The sequence below is a fragment of the Bubalus kerabau genome, chromosome 4, assembly GCF_029407905.1.
Source record: "Bubalus kerabau isolate K-KA32 ecotype Philippines breed swamp buffalo chromosome 4, PCC_UOA_SB_1v2, whole genome shotgun sequence".
Classification (NCBI taxonomy): Eukaryota; Metazoa; Chordata; class Mammalia; order Artiodactyla; family Bovidae; genus Bubalus; species Bubalus kerabau.
In genome coordinates, this window is record NC_073627.1 from 46,586,336 (window position 1) to 46,601,466 (window position 15,131).

The 15,131-nt window shown below is 41.0% G+C and overlaps 1 protein-coding gene and 1 non-coding gene across 2 annotated transcripts; one reads left to right on the plus strand and one right to left on the minus strand.

Annotated features, from left to right (window-relative positions):
* Nucleotides 1-882: 882 nt before the first annotated feature.
* On the minus strand, nucleotides 883-12,485 carry C4H17orf75 (chromosome 4 C17orf75 homolog). Its single transcript, XM_055577223.1, has 10 exons — nucleotides 12,217-12,485; nucleotides 11,310-11,390; nucleotides 8,929-9,054; nucleotides 7,796-7,939; nucleotides 7,351-7,408; nucleotides 5,797-5,916; nucleotides 4,955-5,019; nucleotides 4,668-4,804; nucleotides 3,744-3,847; nucleotides 883-2,117 (listed from the first exon to the last, which is right to left on the minus strand). The coding sequence occupies exons 1-10, from the start codon at nucleotides 12,354-12,356 to the stop codon at nucleotides 1,902-1,904; spliced, it is 1,191 nt and encodes a 396-aa protein (XP_055433198.1). The 5' UTR covers nucleotides 12,357-12,485; the 3' UTR covers nucleotides 883-1,901.
* On the plus strand, nucleotides 5,433-5,504 carry TRNAQ-UUG (transfer RNA glutamine (anticodon UUG)). The gene has a single exon. It is a non-coding gene; the product is annotated as a tRNA-Gln (tRNA).
* Nucleotides 12,486-15,131: the final 2,646 nt, after the last annotated feature.

Consider the following 15,131-nt stretch of genomic DNA (forward strand, 5'->3'; position numbering starts at 1 on the left):
AGACAGTCAGCTCCATGTCACTATTTTCCTTGTCTACAGCAGTGATATACACACACTTTTAAAATAAGACTGTATTGTATATAACTGTGTGATGTCATGAGCCTACTTAACCAAAAATATATATAAAAGTACATATAAAGAATATGTAATTATGCCTTGACTCTATCCATAAATGACTTGAAGCAGGTAGTATATTTGCTTTTAAATGCTATTTACAACATGGACTCTTGAATGATATGTGAATTTGAAAATGAAAAACATTTTCCAGACTCAAAATGTTGATGTCCTAATGTTATTTATTTAAAAAACTGATTTCCAAGTGGGCAACCCTACCTTAGAAAAAGTCAGATTCAAGGGTTGTGCCATAAAATTTCCCATAGTCATTCTGAATGCTATAAAAAAGATGGTAGTTGGATTTTTTTCTACACTGACTACAATCCAAGTTATTAAAGTTTAAAACTATATGAAAGCCTTTATGAGGATCCTGAATTGTATTTCCCATTAAAGAAAAGAAATGGCTCAGTGAGTCATGTCTCTAGATTTCTGTAGAAGAAAAAGCAGAAGGCCGTTGTCAGTCATCTTGAAAGTTAAAACTCAGCACTTAATGTGAATTTAGATGAGTTTAGGAGAGGAGTTTTACGGGCTTCTGTTCCTCTGAGCATCCTGAGGGCAGTGAGAACAGAAGACTTCTGATCTTCCAAACAAAAATCATTATCAAATGGATTTATTAAAGAGCTATGCAGAACAAACTGCAGTCATATGTGTGTAGCTACAGTTGGCTTCCATGGGAATTATCAGTGGCTCTAACGCAGGGCACTTTCAGTTGATTCAGAGTAAAACAATATAAGGCTTGTAACACATGTACAGAAAACTAAAATCAATGTGAAGAATCTCTGTGCGAGTTCTTTATTTTACGTTTGCTTGTAAAATTGATGTACTTTGTTTCTTTTTTAACACTCCATTTAAAAACTCAAGCATTTTCATATAAAAGAAAAAGAGAAATTATAGGCTCTTGGCAAATACCTGTGAACAAAAGAATGAAGAAAAGTGATGGGGCCACTTCTGCAGTAGCTTTCCATCAGAAATAATATCTTATCTTGAAGCTAGTGCACCTATTTTTAAAGTTCATTTAATTCCTTACACACTCATGATTTATTTGCATATTGACATAAAAGCTGCCTTCATCATCCATGCCATTATCAATCGGACAAAAAAAATCCATCAAGCACCCACAGGATGCAGAGATCTGTCTTTGAAATGGTGGCATGGTGTTAATCTGTCCTAAAACTAGGAATAAGTTTTTTGAAAGAAGCTATAGTACATTGAGGGATTCCCTGTGGCTCAGTGGTAAAGAATCGGCCTGCCAACGCAGGAGACGAGGGTTTGATCCCTGGGTCAAGAAGATCCCCTGGAGAAGGAAATGGCAACCCACTTCAGTATCCTTGCCTGGGAAATCCCATGGACAGAGGAGCCTGGCGGGTTGCAGTCCATGGGGTCCCCAAAAGAGTCAGACATGAGTTAGCGACTAAACAACAACAGTACCTTGAGAAAGAAGTATTATGATTTTTCTGGGAGGGGAAGTTGCTAAATACTGCAAACTCCTCAGAGAAGCCACAAAATCACCTCTGAAGGTTTTAAGCAACAATTCCCTGAAGCTAGAACTTACGGGACCAGCAATGTAAAAATTTCACAGTTCTAACATACATCTATCTATGACTGTGAAGAAGTGCCTCAGATTTATACATCTAATTGGGTTTAATCTTGAAGATACAAAATGAGAAAATCTATAATGTGTTTTCAAATAATCTGAAATAGCAATCCTATGACAGTTACCAAACTACCACAGTTTTAAACACCACGGCTTGCAGGACTTCACAATACAATCATCTCCAAATACGTCATCAAAAACTCTGGGCAGCAGCTTCTTTCATAAATTCCTCGAGGACAGCTACCACATTTTTGGCTTCAGGCATTTCTTCGTGTTCCACTTTAACAATCTTCAAAAGGATATCTCCACTACCACAGTTCTTTAGGAACATGTAACATTTAAACAAAGCATAATGATTCATTTCTGCCTGCCGGATAAATCTCTTCAAATTATTTGTGTCTTGTATGGCCTAGAAAAAGATTACCCAGTTAACTATGTGTTCAGTGAGATAATAATGAAGCTTGAAAAAGATCTCCTATCCAGCTGAGAACTCAACTATATGTTAATGAAATGTTTGCCTTTTATTTCAAATATTTTAATGCTAATATGCTTTGCCCTTGATAGAACAAAATCTTTGACATAAAGTAAAACTACAAATCTCCTAAATAAGGTGACAACATGCCTCCCCAACAAAATTCTGAACCTTTAGGCATGGAACTATGTTTTTTGTGCTTCCCAACTAAGATATGCCATAAATTATAAGACGGATGTCCCTAAAATATAAGCAAGCATTCAATTCAATTTATTGGAAATGCAATGATACATACACAGAGCCCACTGAAAAATATAAATGCCTTTTGAAGATTCTAGCTCTTGTTTGTTTTTCAAAAATTAGATCATCATTTTAATTATTATGAATAAGGCTTACAGTGCAAAAACACAGAATAATGCAAATTTATGGTTAAAACTTGGACTTTACTTGACAATTCATCAAAAAATATAAAGATAGCGTTTATATATAAAGAATGACAGGTAATACCTTTCAATAGTATTGCCTTTACTATTTATAATGTCACTATATCCTAGTGGATACATTTGCTCCATCAAAATGTCTTTCTGTTTATTTGCTAATAGTAAATGAACATGAAAAAATGTTCAGCCTGAATAATAATTAAAGACAGATTTGAATAGCTATGGAGTGCCAATATTAAAGTAATAAAAATAAATAAGACTGATAAAAAACTGTTATATTAGGTTCTGCATAGAAAACCCATACACATTACTGAACATTCTGTAATTTGTTCCTATTTTTTTTGAAGTGCAAGCTGGCAATTTGTAATAGAAACCAAAGCATTCAAACCCTTGACTTGGTAATCCCACTTTTGGGAATATACATTAAGGTAATAATCCAAATGAAAAAAATACCATCCAGCAATGCTCCTTCTGGACATCTCTCTGAAGAAAACCAAAGCACCTACTCAGAAAGATATCTGTAGTGCCATGTTCCCTGAAGCATCACCAACAACAGCTAAGACATGGAAACAACCCAAGTGTCAACTGATGGGTGAATGGACAAACTGTGGTATATACACACAATGGAATACCACTCAGCCAGTAAACAGAAGAATGAGATCTGCCAACAAGGGCTTCATGCTAAGCGAAACACGTTCTCCAGAGAAAGACATCTACATGTGGAATCCAAATATATATATATTTTTATATAAATATATAAAAAACAACTCATGGACTCAGAGTACAGAGGCAGCAGATAGGGAGCGGGAAAAATGGGTGGACTGTTTTGGTGTTGGTTGAAATAAATTGAAATTTTTATATACAAATAAAAATAGTCAAATACCATTGTCACCTGTCAGGCTAGCAAAGATAAAAAGTTTAGATACCCAGTGGTGTCTGGGTTTGGAGAAACTGGCACTTTCAATGCTATTGGTATAAATGGAAATTGAGGATTATAGTTTTGAAAGTGTCCTAGTTAACAGACATTATAGCCGTGAAGCAGATTTGTTTCCTGGTCACTGGTACTAACTAAACTTTATGACAAAGATTACATGTGGCACTTGGCACACAGCCAGTTAGTTACCTTTAGTTTAAAGTTCTCCAGGACTTGTCGAAAAAGAAAAGGGTTACCTCCTTCAGCACCATTCATAAAAGCCTGCATCCAATCCTCACAAAACCGGTTGCTCCCTATAAAATATTTTAGAAAAATGAATAAAAGTGAAATCACAAGACATTTATTCTTCCTTTTTATTTTTTTTTAAATTGAGGTATAATTGAACCATGTAACATTATATAGATTTCAAGTGCACAGCACAAGGATTCAATATTTGTATGCATCACAATATTCTTTTCTCCTTTATAAAAACACTTATAATGAATTATTTAAGGCTTCTATATTGGTCTAAAAAAACCTTAACTCACCACCTGGCTAAGAAATACCAAACTGGTCGAAGCTCCCACATGCATCTTCCTAGTTGCATCCCCCTATTTTCCCATCAGAAAGGATTATCATGCCCACGTCTTTCTTTAAACGTTTGCCACTTACTTTATCTCTAAGCCCTATATACTGTAAAAAAATTTGCATGTTAAAACTGTACTTTTCTTTAACAGCTCTTTTACTATGTAGTATGTTTGGATGCTATACGGAGAGATATAGCTCTCGTTCACTCGCTGTCACAGCTGTATAGTATTCCACTGTATGAGTATAACAGCTTAGCAGTTCTCCTGTTGACAGACACTTGAGTTGCTTTCAGTTCTTTCCTTGCAAACAGTGCCCTTATGAACGTCTTGTATTTGTCTCCTTGTGTACATACATAAGAGTTTCTCTATACACCTAGGAGTAGAATTGCTAGGCATGTCATGATTTCCATGTTTCTAGAAATGCTCTTGTTTTTGGTGATTTGGGGATAAACATGTAAAACTGCACAGGGCAGGGAGGATAACTTTGTGTCATTTGTTGTCAGTGTGAAACAGTGATTGACAAGGCTGTTCCAGGGTTGCGGCTCACCTGCATTGTGGAACTGAGGCTGGGAGCTGCTGCAGTCGATGATCACAGACCTCTGCTGCTCCTCCGTCATGGCCATGCACAAGGATGTCATGGTGCCTTCGTGAATAAGGCCTTGGAGACTAGCCACGCTCAGAAACCTGCCATACACACAATCTTTTTCCACAAACTATATTACAGGATGGGAGGGAGAAAGCAAATTCATTCTGCATTGCGTGGTGGGGGAGTTAAAAACAGAAATATCAGACTGGCTGAGGAAAAGGTGCTCTCTATGCAAAACTGTTCTTTACCTGTGAATGTCTCTCTTTGTTTTTTCATCTGATCCTTTAACCTCAACAGGAGTATAACTCAGAGCCTATGAGAGAAAAATAACGCCCAGTTGATACACATATGCCAATTTTCCTTGCAGAGCAGCTAGTGACTAAACGTCGCCTCCCCCAACAACCACCGCATCAGACCATGTTTGCTGGGCACCGCCCTGGAGCTCTCCAGAGCTGTGTTCAGCTGCTCACTGATGGTCAGGAACCTAGCCTTACTACCTGGGCTTGAGGGGCTGTCCAGGCTCAGCTGCATCCACCCGCCACATGAAAAATGAAAAACCTGGCCACTTACTCAAGACTTCCCCACTGTCCAGATATTCTATTGAATATTTTATTTGGGCATTTTTATATAGTTAAAAATTACTTTGGATTTTCGTTTTCCTCTTCAAATTGTTTTAGAAATCACATCTCTCCCACATCACTTCAAAAAGTAATTATTTTAGAGAATTCCCTGGTAGTCTAGTGGTTAGGATTCAACACTTTGACTGCTGTGGCCCGGGTTCAATCCCTGGTTAGGGAACTGAGTTTCTATAAGCCGTATGGCACAGCCAAAAAGAAAAAGAAAAAGTGATTAAAATGTTTTATTGTATTAGATGATAGTATTGGCAACTCTACCTTCGTAGTGTAACTTTCTGGATCTGTGTAAACAGAGAGCGGTGTATCCTTATCGCAAGCATAGTCTGAATGAATATTCAGAGGGCAGGTGGAAGTAATAAGTAATGTTCAGAGAAAATAAGTATGTCTTTAAGTAAACCAAACTCTGCTAAAGTGATCCTCAATGAAGGAAATACTTTCGTTTGGGCAATACTTACAGCATGTAGCAGAAAGGTGAGCTTCTCCTGAAAGAGATGGACCACCCTTTGGATGGGGCAAACAACATCTGCAAACCAGCTGCTCAGGTAAGACTGGATGTGGTTCTCCCCACCACTTTCCTAGATTATGAGAGAATGTCATTTGCTTTGATCTAAGCCTTCACCTTAATTAATGCACTTAACATTTTCTTCATGATACTCTTGGCAGTGAAAAGAAATGGGGACCGACACCTCCTTCTTTTTTAAGCTAATGCCACCAATTAAAACAAAAGGAATTGTAGGAATTTCCTGGCAGTTCAGTGGTTAGGACTCTGCCCTTCATTGCCAGGCACCTGGGTTCAGTCCCTGGTTGGGGAACTAAGATCCCACAAGCAGAGAGGTACAGCCAAAAAACAAAAAAAGGAATTGTGATATAACTTTGCTGGGCTTGTTAGGCAGAGAGGGGATTAATTCAGTACTGCATTAAAAAAAAACACACTAAGACATGCATTATATAAAATGAAGAAACTGACTTAATAGGGTTCTATGCTATTTCTTCACTGAAAGGAGTTAGGGCATTTACATGACCATCTCCTCCCACTGTGCTGTGAACTCCCAGAGCTCTTAATAATCCTTATCTCCAAAAATTAATGAATAAAATTTATTTAAGGGGAGGAAAAAAAATCCTCATCTCCCCAAGCATCTGGTACAGTTTCCAAAACATCCATGGATGAGCTTATAAAGGGCCTGTTGAATGACTGAAGGAACGCAGACAGCTCACTAACACTTGGAAGCGAACAGGGGAGGACAGAGGTCAACACATCAAAGTGCTCAAGCCCACTCCGGTGTGGTCGGACACACTGCCAGGAGCTCATCCAGCTTCCCTGGCTCTGCTGCTCCCTAGGGACTGGTGGGAGCACCCCATCTTGGGAGAGCAGCTACCCTAGACTTGCTTGTATCCCTGGCTCACTCTGATGCTATCATTCCCCTCTGTACTGCCTTGTAAGCACAGGCATGACAAGCAAAAGGAATTATTACCACCTGTAATGCGTAGAAAATTTATGAGTTATGACTTAACTCCCACAAACCAAATGCACAGTATTTAAAAGGTAGGGATAAAGGAATCAATATGGATGTATCTAATTCACAAAACATCGATTAATGAAAAACGGGATGTTTCTAAACATCTTTGAGGTTGAGTTCAAGGACAGTCATCCCGTTGCACAGCGTGTCTCTGGTGCCAGCGGCTTCGTAAGCCATTAGTTCTGCCCAGAGTATAAATCTTATGTCTAGAAATCAGGAAAGCAGCATCTTCTTCCTTGCTTGGCACGTGACCGTATACCTTTGAACTTAATGGATTGAATTTTTCATAGATACAAAACATCACAAGCAGTCTTGTGAAACTTAAGAGCACTGTGTCCCTTGGTCCTCTTAACAAGCACTTTCCTACTAGCCCACAAAGTAGCACATTTTCAGAATTTAAGTGTCTGTGCCCACCTGGATGCTTTGATAAGAACAGCAGTCACATAATGTTAGTCATGTGGGTCTTTAAAAATATTAATGCAATTGCCTTACCTCACAGTTCATGTTATTTTTCAGCCCTTGAATGTATTTGTCCAATTCAAGCCTGAAAGTATGTTCTTAAGGAAGTGATAAAGGATGAATCAAGACAGGGTTTTATCTCTCAATGGATAATAGGAAAATCTCTTAAATATCTGTTGGTTAAAACAAGCCATGATATGGGAATTTCTTGGCAGACCAGTGGTTAGTACTCCATGCTCTCACCACCTGAGGGCTCAGTTTCAATCCCTGGTTGGGGAACCAAGATCACACAAGCCGAGTGGCCAAAAATAAATAAATTCATGATAAAACAAGTGACGACAAACTGGTCGTATGAAGGTATGAGATTGAAGTAAATGCATAAGAGGTAGAAAGGCTTTTCGGAGGTTGGTAGTGATAATCCTCCACTTGCCTGCCAGCATTTCCTTCCTGATATCCTCAGAGACCAAAGAAAGGATATAGCTCAAGTCCTTTTTCAGACCCTCCTAAAAAACAGACCACATACTCTGAAGACTTCTGCTCAGAGTCCGTTGATGCTGTTTGGGGAAGCAGTTTTTCTTGCTGGAAAAGGCAGTAATAACAACCGACTCGGTAACCTGGAATTCTAGAAAAGAAAGAAAAAGCTAAAATGCATCCTTTTGACAACTCATGCATGTTGTTTTGTAGGCTTCTGTGAGCGCTGGTCATCCTGATCTGGCAATATCGTTAGACTGCTCTGTAATTTAGAGCTTCCCAGACTTCTCCTTTGTTTACTGATAACAACAGACGAAAGTGAACCTTCATCATAATGGGCTTTAGCTAAAGCAGCACCTAACAAACACAGAATTTCTTTGAATTCTTCTGTCTTATGTGAAAAATTCATACAAATTCCACTCTTGTTCACGGTTTACCCATGTTGACATGGTTTATCTGTGTTTTCCCTCCCGTAAACATACATGAATCACTGAAGCTCCAGGAAGAGGTGAAGTGTAGACCTTGTGGTCTTACCTTTGGGATGTGGCCTCATACTCCTGAAGGGACTTGATGCCAATATCATGGTCTGAAGTGAACTACAATCAAGGGGTGTAATGGAAAGATGGCTGGAATCCAACCAAGGACACCTATATTTAAGCCTGAATTCCATCAATGTGACTGGCCTTAGGACCTTAACTTCTCTGAGTTTATTTCCTCATCTGAAATAGCAAGTAAGAGTACCTGCTTTATCACCCCTTTGTAAGGAGAATGGCATTGAAGCTTGTGAAAGCCCTTTACAACTGTACAGTGTACAATTTCAGTTTTGGTAATGAGCTCGTTTCTCCCAAGTACAAGACTAAATATGTACCCTTAGGAGGAAGGGTCTCTGCCATTCAGTTAATTCCATTCCTCAAAAGTGTGTGTGTGTGTGTGGCCCATGTTAATTCCATTCCTCAAAAGTGTATGTATGTGTGTGTGTGTGTGTGTGTGTGTGTGTGTGTGTGAGGCCCATGGCTCAGCTGCCTGGAAACAAAGATGAACTTTGCAGGTCTAGTCAGAGTTGATCTTTTGGAGTTTCTCATCGCTTCCCATATTTAGCTCAGAAATCAAACCTCAGGACACAGCACATTTTACACTTACCTCAGCTCTACAGCTGCAACATTACCCAGCCCTTCAAAGACTGCTCCCTTAGAAAGACGCTTCGCAATGAAACTGCGTAGCTCTGGCTCCACTTCAGATGGTAGATTAGTGTCCACTAAGGAGAGGCTTGACAAATGAAAAACACATGTTCCTTAGCAGTGGACTCTGCATTTATACCCAGTAAGTCAGACAGGACATTGCTAAAAGCCCTCACTAAGGACTCGGCAGAGCTTTCTGTTTGGCTCCTGTTGGTGAAGCTTCTAGGAATGTATGTCACCAAGTATGATCTGCCTCATCTGTTTAAAGTAGTCCTACCTTTCTAGCTCATTCTCTTTAGTATTATGACTCCACTGGGACCCCCCCACACCCACTGACCTTACCTCTTTTTCACAGTAACCTCAAGTTTCTCATCCTCACCTCCCTTCTCCTTACCCAGCCTAAACTCCACGGCCAGTCATTACGATCACCGCCCCGCATACATTCTCATTCAACCCCTTCGTTTTCGCCTCCTGGTATTTGCTTAGCAAACCTTCAGCCCTGGTTAGTCCGGTTCTCTACCTAGTCTGCACCTGCACCTGTGCAGCTGAATGTGGCTGGACAAAAGCCCGCCACCACAGTGGCTCGTCTCATTTGAAATCAATGACCACCAGCCACCAGCGGGCCCTGACCGCTGCCCAGCTCTCATGCCATCTCCTGGTCCACTCACATCTTCTATTATTTCATGCCTCCTCTTCTTCCCTCAAACCTCCAACTACCCACTGCCCATGAATAAACACACCAGCTCAGTGATTATTTACGACCTAGACACACACATTTCAGTTTGGTTGAGATTAGAATATAAACAGAAACTATAATTTGAATATGTAAGAAGATTTTCCATCACCAAACTTCCCAACAGAGAATATGAACCCAATATGCCTCACATCTTTGGTTCCACATTGAGGAAAATTTCAAACACTGAAAAGTAGAAAGAATAATATAATGAACCTACATGTACCTACCACCCAGTTTTGACAGTTATCAGCTTATGGGGGAAGGAAGGGATAAACTGGGAGACTGGGACTGACATATACACTCTACTATATATAAAATAGATAACTAATGAGGACCTACGTATAGCACTGGGAACTCAATACTCTGTAATGGCCTATATGGGAAAAGAATCTAAAACAGAGTGGATGTACGTATATGCAAAACTGAGTCACTTTGCTGTACGCCTGAAACTAACACAACATTGTAAGTCAATTATATTCCAATAAAAATTATAAAAAATTTTATTTTCATCTGTACTCCCATGTTGTCCATACCCTCCACCTCCCAGACTTATTTTGGACTTTTTTGTTTTTACACTTTTGATTTTGTATTGGGGTATAGCCGATCAACAAACAATGCTGTGATAGCTTCAGGTCAACAGCAAAGGGACTCAGCCATACACATACATGTATCCATTCTCCCCCAAACTCCCCTCCTGTCCAGGCTGCCACATAACATTAAGCAGAGTTCCATGTTCTCTACAGTAGGTCCTTGTCGGTTAAACATTTTAAATATAGCAGTGATTACATGTCCATCCCCAAATCCCTAATTATCCCTTCCCCCAATCCTTCCCTTCTGGCGAACCATAAGTTTGTTTTCTTAAGTCCCAGACTTATTTTGAAGCAAGTTCCAGGCATCATATTATTTCATCCCTAAACTTCTCATTACATATCTCTAAAAAATGAGGATTTAAAAAATATATATGTATGTATCTATAACCACAATACTGTTACAGCACCTGAAATTTAGATTTAGATTCTTTTCCCATATAGGCCAATTTCTTAAATCATCCATCATCCAGCCTCTCGGTAAACATAATATTTTTGTACTATACCCTACTTTGCATCAAGTGTTGAGGTTCATTCATTCCTTCCCTTAGTAAATATATATTAAACACCAACCCTATGCCAAGTATCTATCACTCAAGGTTCTAGGCACGGAGACATCAATGAACAAAAGAGACAGCAATCACTGCTGGCTTGGAGTTGACATTGCAGTATGCAGCAGCAGAGCTATGAAAGGGTATTCAATGGGGGGTGGTAGGGAGAGGAGGATTTTAAATTTTTGGATACTCATATGATATTGAATATTTACTGGAGTTCCAATCAAGAAGCTCAGAATAACTGTCTGCCTAATCAACACGGTGCTAATCACCATGGTATGTGGCTCTGCCCCAGCCTTGAATAAATGAATAAAGGAACAGAAGATGAGGTTCCTAGGGGTGAAGGGGGCTTGATGGTTTCATTCAGGGAAAGCTGAGGGCAGATAAGGTACCCACTGACATCTGCATGCCAGAGATGCCCTTAGGAGAAAAGCACATACACGGCTTAAGGCCAAGCTGTTTTTACCTGAAATCATCACCAGAGGGAGTTTCTGCATTTGTGCCACCTGGGCTTCCATCATCGCTGTCCGCTCGCTGCTGTGCCAATCTGCTCGCCACAAAACCAATTCAGTTATGAACTATGGGCTCTAAGTCAAGCGGAGTATGCCCTCCCTCCCCCAGCAAGCAAGGAAGGGGGCAAACAGATCACTAAAACTGCTGCAAGGTAGAAATGCTTGAACCCTGTCCTCCTCCGCCTAGCTTCAGTGACAGGGAAAACCCACAAAACAGCGCTGACAGGAGCCCCTTCTCTCTCCAGGCCACTTCAGGGGTAGAGGAAAGCCTAAATTAAATATCCAGAAATGTCAAGGAAATTTTCTCTTAAATGCACACTTTACAGGGAATTCCCGGGTGGTCCAAGTAGGACTCTGCACTTCCACTGCGGGGGGAACCAAGATCCCACAAGCAGCCCAAACAAAAACAAAAAGACTTTACAGGGCCAAAAGAGCCCCAGGAAGTCGGCTCTGGATGAGGGAAAAGAGGCAGCAAGGACAGACGGTAACCAGAAGGTGGGGGTAGGGAAGAGGGGTGGGGACGGAGGAAAGCGGGGAGACAATGACAGGAAGGACAGGGGGATGGGGATTGACTTTATTGAGCGTGCAAGGCACTGAGCTAAACAAAAGGCAGAGGTGACAGGAAGGGGCTGAGAAGATGTCAAGGACACAGCGCTGAGGCATGGGAGGACCAGGCGCAAAGGTCCAGGATTGGGGGCCGGGAAGTATGGCGTGAGGCGAGGAGGGCCCTGAGGGCCAGAGACCTTGGCTGGGAGGGGAGAGGACTGCGTTTGGGAGACGCCAAGCTGCGGAACCCGGAGTGGGCTGCGGGGCTGGGCGGCGGGGCCGGGGCGGGGCCACAAGGGCGGCCGGGCGCTGCACCTGCTTCCGCGGTAGCTGTAGAGACAGTAGTGGCTGCTGGGCGGCGGGTCGAGTCTCCGCTCCTCGGCGGAGCCGCCCTCTTCGCTGCTCTCTAGCTCCTTTTCATCCCCATCCAGTGATTCCTGCAAGGAGGGGAGCATCGCGGCGGCCTCTGAGCGGCCCTGCGTCCCCGCCAAACCGCTCCCCCGGTGCCGTACAGTCCTCTGTGGCCGGGCTCGTCCGGCTCCCGGCCCTCGCGCATCTGCGTTCCGCTGGTTTCCCGGGCTCTCAGTCGAGAAAGCTGGAATGCCCCCTGATTTTTCTGTCTTCTTTTTCTCACATCATTCAGGTCTGTGCAGAAACGTCACTTCCTCAGAGACAACTTCTTAAACGCCCTATGCAAAACATCCCCCTGGCACCTCCACTGCTGTCGCATCAGTCTCTAACCTATCCCCTTATATTGCTTAATTCTTCATCCCAGTTATCACCCCGACAAGATGTGTTTACTGTCTCTGCTACTAGAATGCCATCTTGTTCACTGCTATACCCTCTGTCCTAGCCCGTGCCCTATGCGGCTCAAAAAATGCCTAATTAGTTTTAAGATTTTGTCACGTCAGAATAAAGAAAAGATTTTTGTAACGCCTAGGCATCTTTTTCTTGCACGTTTTACCTTATCACCGTATTAAAGATAATAAAGTACACCTACATCCCATAACTTTATATAGAAAAATGGTAGCTAACATTTATTGAGCATTTTCTGTGTGAGGACTTTTCTAAATGCTTTACAAATACTTATTCATTTAATTCTCACAACCCCATGAGGTAGATATTATTATTATCCCATTTGACAGAAGAGTAAGCCAAGGCTAGAATTACTTGACTTGTCCACTGGAAAATAAGGTTGTAAGTGGCAGTGCTCAGTCATATCCCATGCTTTGTCACCCTGTGGACTGTTGCCCACCAGGCTTCTCTGTCCGTGGAGTTTTCTAGGCAAGAACACTGGAGTAGTTGTCCTTTTCTACTCCAGGGGGATCTTCCTGACCCAGGGATGGAACTCGCATCTCTTGCATCTCCTATATTGGCAGGCAGATTCTTTACTACTGGGACACTTGGGAAGCCCTAATAAGTGGCAGACTGGCTTTCAAACCCACTGACTCAAGAACTCAAGACCACAAAATTAAAGATGACTTGACCTAAATTTATGTCTTAAAGCCATTTATTTGGACAGTTAATCTCAGGTTTTTTTTTGTTTTCACTTCTTTAGATCTTTAATTTCTTACAACAATATTTTGGTTTTTCAGAGTATAAGTTCTGAATGTTTGTTAAATTTTTATTCTTTTTGATGCTATTATAAATGAAATTTTCTTAAATTCTTTTTCAGATTGCTGTTGCTTGTGTATAGAAGTACAATTGATTCTTGTATATTGACCTTTGTTTTAAAATTTTATTTTTAATTGAAGAATAATTGCCTTACAATATTATATTGTATATTGATTTTGTATTGTGAACTTTGCTGAACTCTTATTAGCTCTAGGTTTTTAAAAAATGTATTCCATAGAATTTTCTGTATATAAGTGTTTCAGTTTTCTAGGGTTCCTGTTAAAAGTACCAAAGGCTGAGTGGTTTAAATAACAAAATTTATTTTTTTGGAGGGCTGTGCACCTTGGGGTCCCAACAGTAAAAGTGCTGAGCCCTAACCACTGGACCACCAAGGAATTCCCTAAACCACAGAATTTATCGTCCCACAGTTCTACAATTTTAAGTCCAAAGTCAAGCTGTCAGCTGGGTTGGTTCCTTTGGAGAGCTGTGGGGAAAGTCTGTTCCAAGTTTCTCTCCCTGACTTACGGAGGTTGTCTTCTATATCTCTTCATATTGTTTTCCTTCTATTCCTAACTCTCTTACAAAAAAAATTCCCTTTTTGTGGTTAGCGGTCCATGCTTTCACTCCAAGAGGCATGGTGCAGCCAGAAAAAAATGTGGGTGGGGTGGGGGAGTTGAAGTAATTTACACAGTCACAGAGTAAGTATGGAGCTGAGTTAGAGTTGAGTTTTATAAAACATTTTGGCTCAATAGTGAGAACAGTGGATTGGAGTCTGAGAGACATGTCAGAGAATGTGACAGTAACCTGGATAAGAGATCAAACTGGTCTGAAGTAGGACATTAGTTGCAGAAAAGCATTTTATTCATTCTTCCTAAAACAAAAAATAAGATAATTCTATTTATTTATGCCATGTAGGATCTTAAGGGTCCACTAACCACTGGACGACGAGGGAATTCCCTACAACTCCCTTAAGCGCTCCCTTTTTTTCATCTGTATTAACCGGGTGATAACAATGGCACCTACATCACAGGTTTGTTGAGACAAGTAATGTAAAACTTACACCTTGTCTGGCACACAAATGCTTCATGGATACCCGCTATTATTTTTTCCTTTTAATAGGAACATGTAATTTACCTTACTAGTTATTTCTCTATGACGAACTGTGCTTTAAATGCAGGCAGAGAAAGTTTAAGTGGCTTGCCCAAGTCATGCAAATAGGCGGTAGAAAGCGATCCCAAGCACCTGGACTCTAAAGCAACTATACTCTTAATTTGTGTTATTCTCTAACTGTCCTCTTAAAACTCTTAGGTTGCTACCCAGGGACTTCAGCATAAAACGCAACTTCTCAGACTGCTCGAGAATCTCCAGAAGTCATCTTTGCCAGCCTCCTCAGCATCATCTGTTGCCATCAGCCCCTTCACTACCAGCTCCAACCTTACTACCTCTAGCCTTTTTTTCAGGTGCTCAGGCTCAAAGACTTGCACTTTTTGCACCCTTAGGGAGATACCCTCTCCTCCACCTCGCCTGCTCCCAATCACCCTTCCGGCAACCTTCTTTGATACCCTGATGACCGCCAAGGCTCTATAAACCGCGCAACACCTCGTATTTCCATCACC

Bases quoted from the DNA above. Each gene is read 5' to 3' on its own strand.
- C4H17orf75 (XM_055577223.1), bottom strand. From the start codon at position 12,356: ATGCTCCCCTCCTTGCAGGAATCACTGGATGGGGATGAAAAGGAGCTA. The intron at 5,020-5,796 runs GTAAGTATTGCC...TTTCTCTCATAG, and splicing joins TCACCTTTCTGCTACATGCT to GCTCTGAGTTATACTCCTGT. The intron at 2,118-3,743 runs GTAACTAACTGG...ATCTTTTTCTAG, and splicing joins TGGAGAACTTTAAACTAAAG to GCCATACAAGACACAAATAA.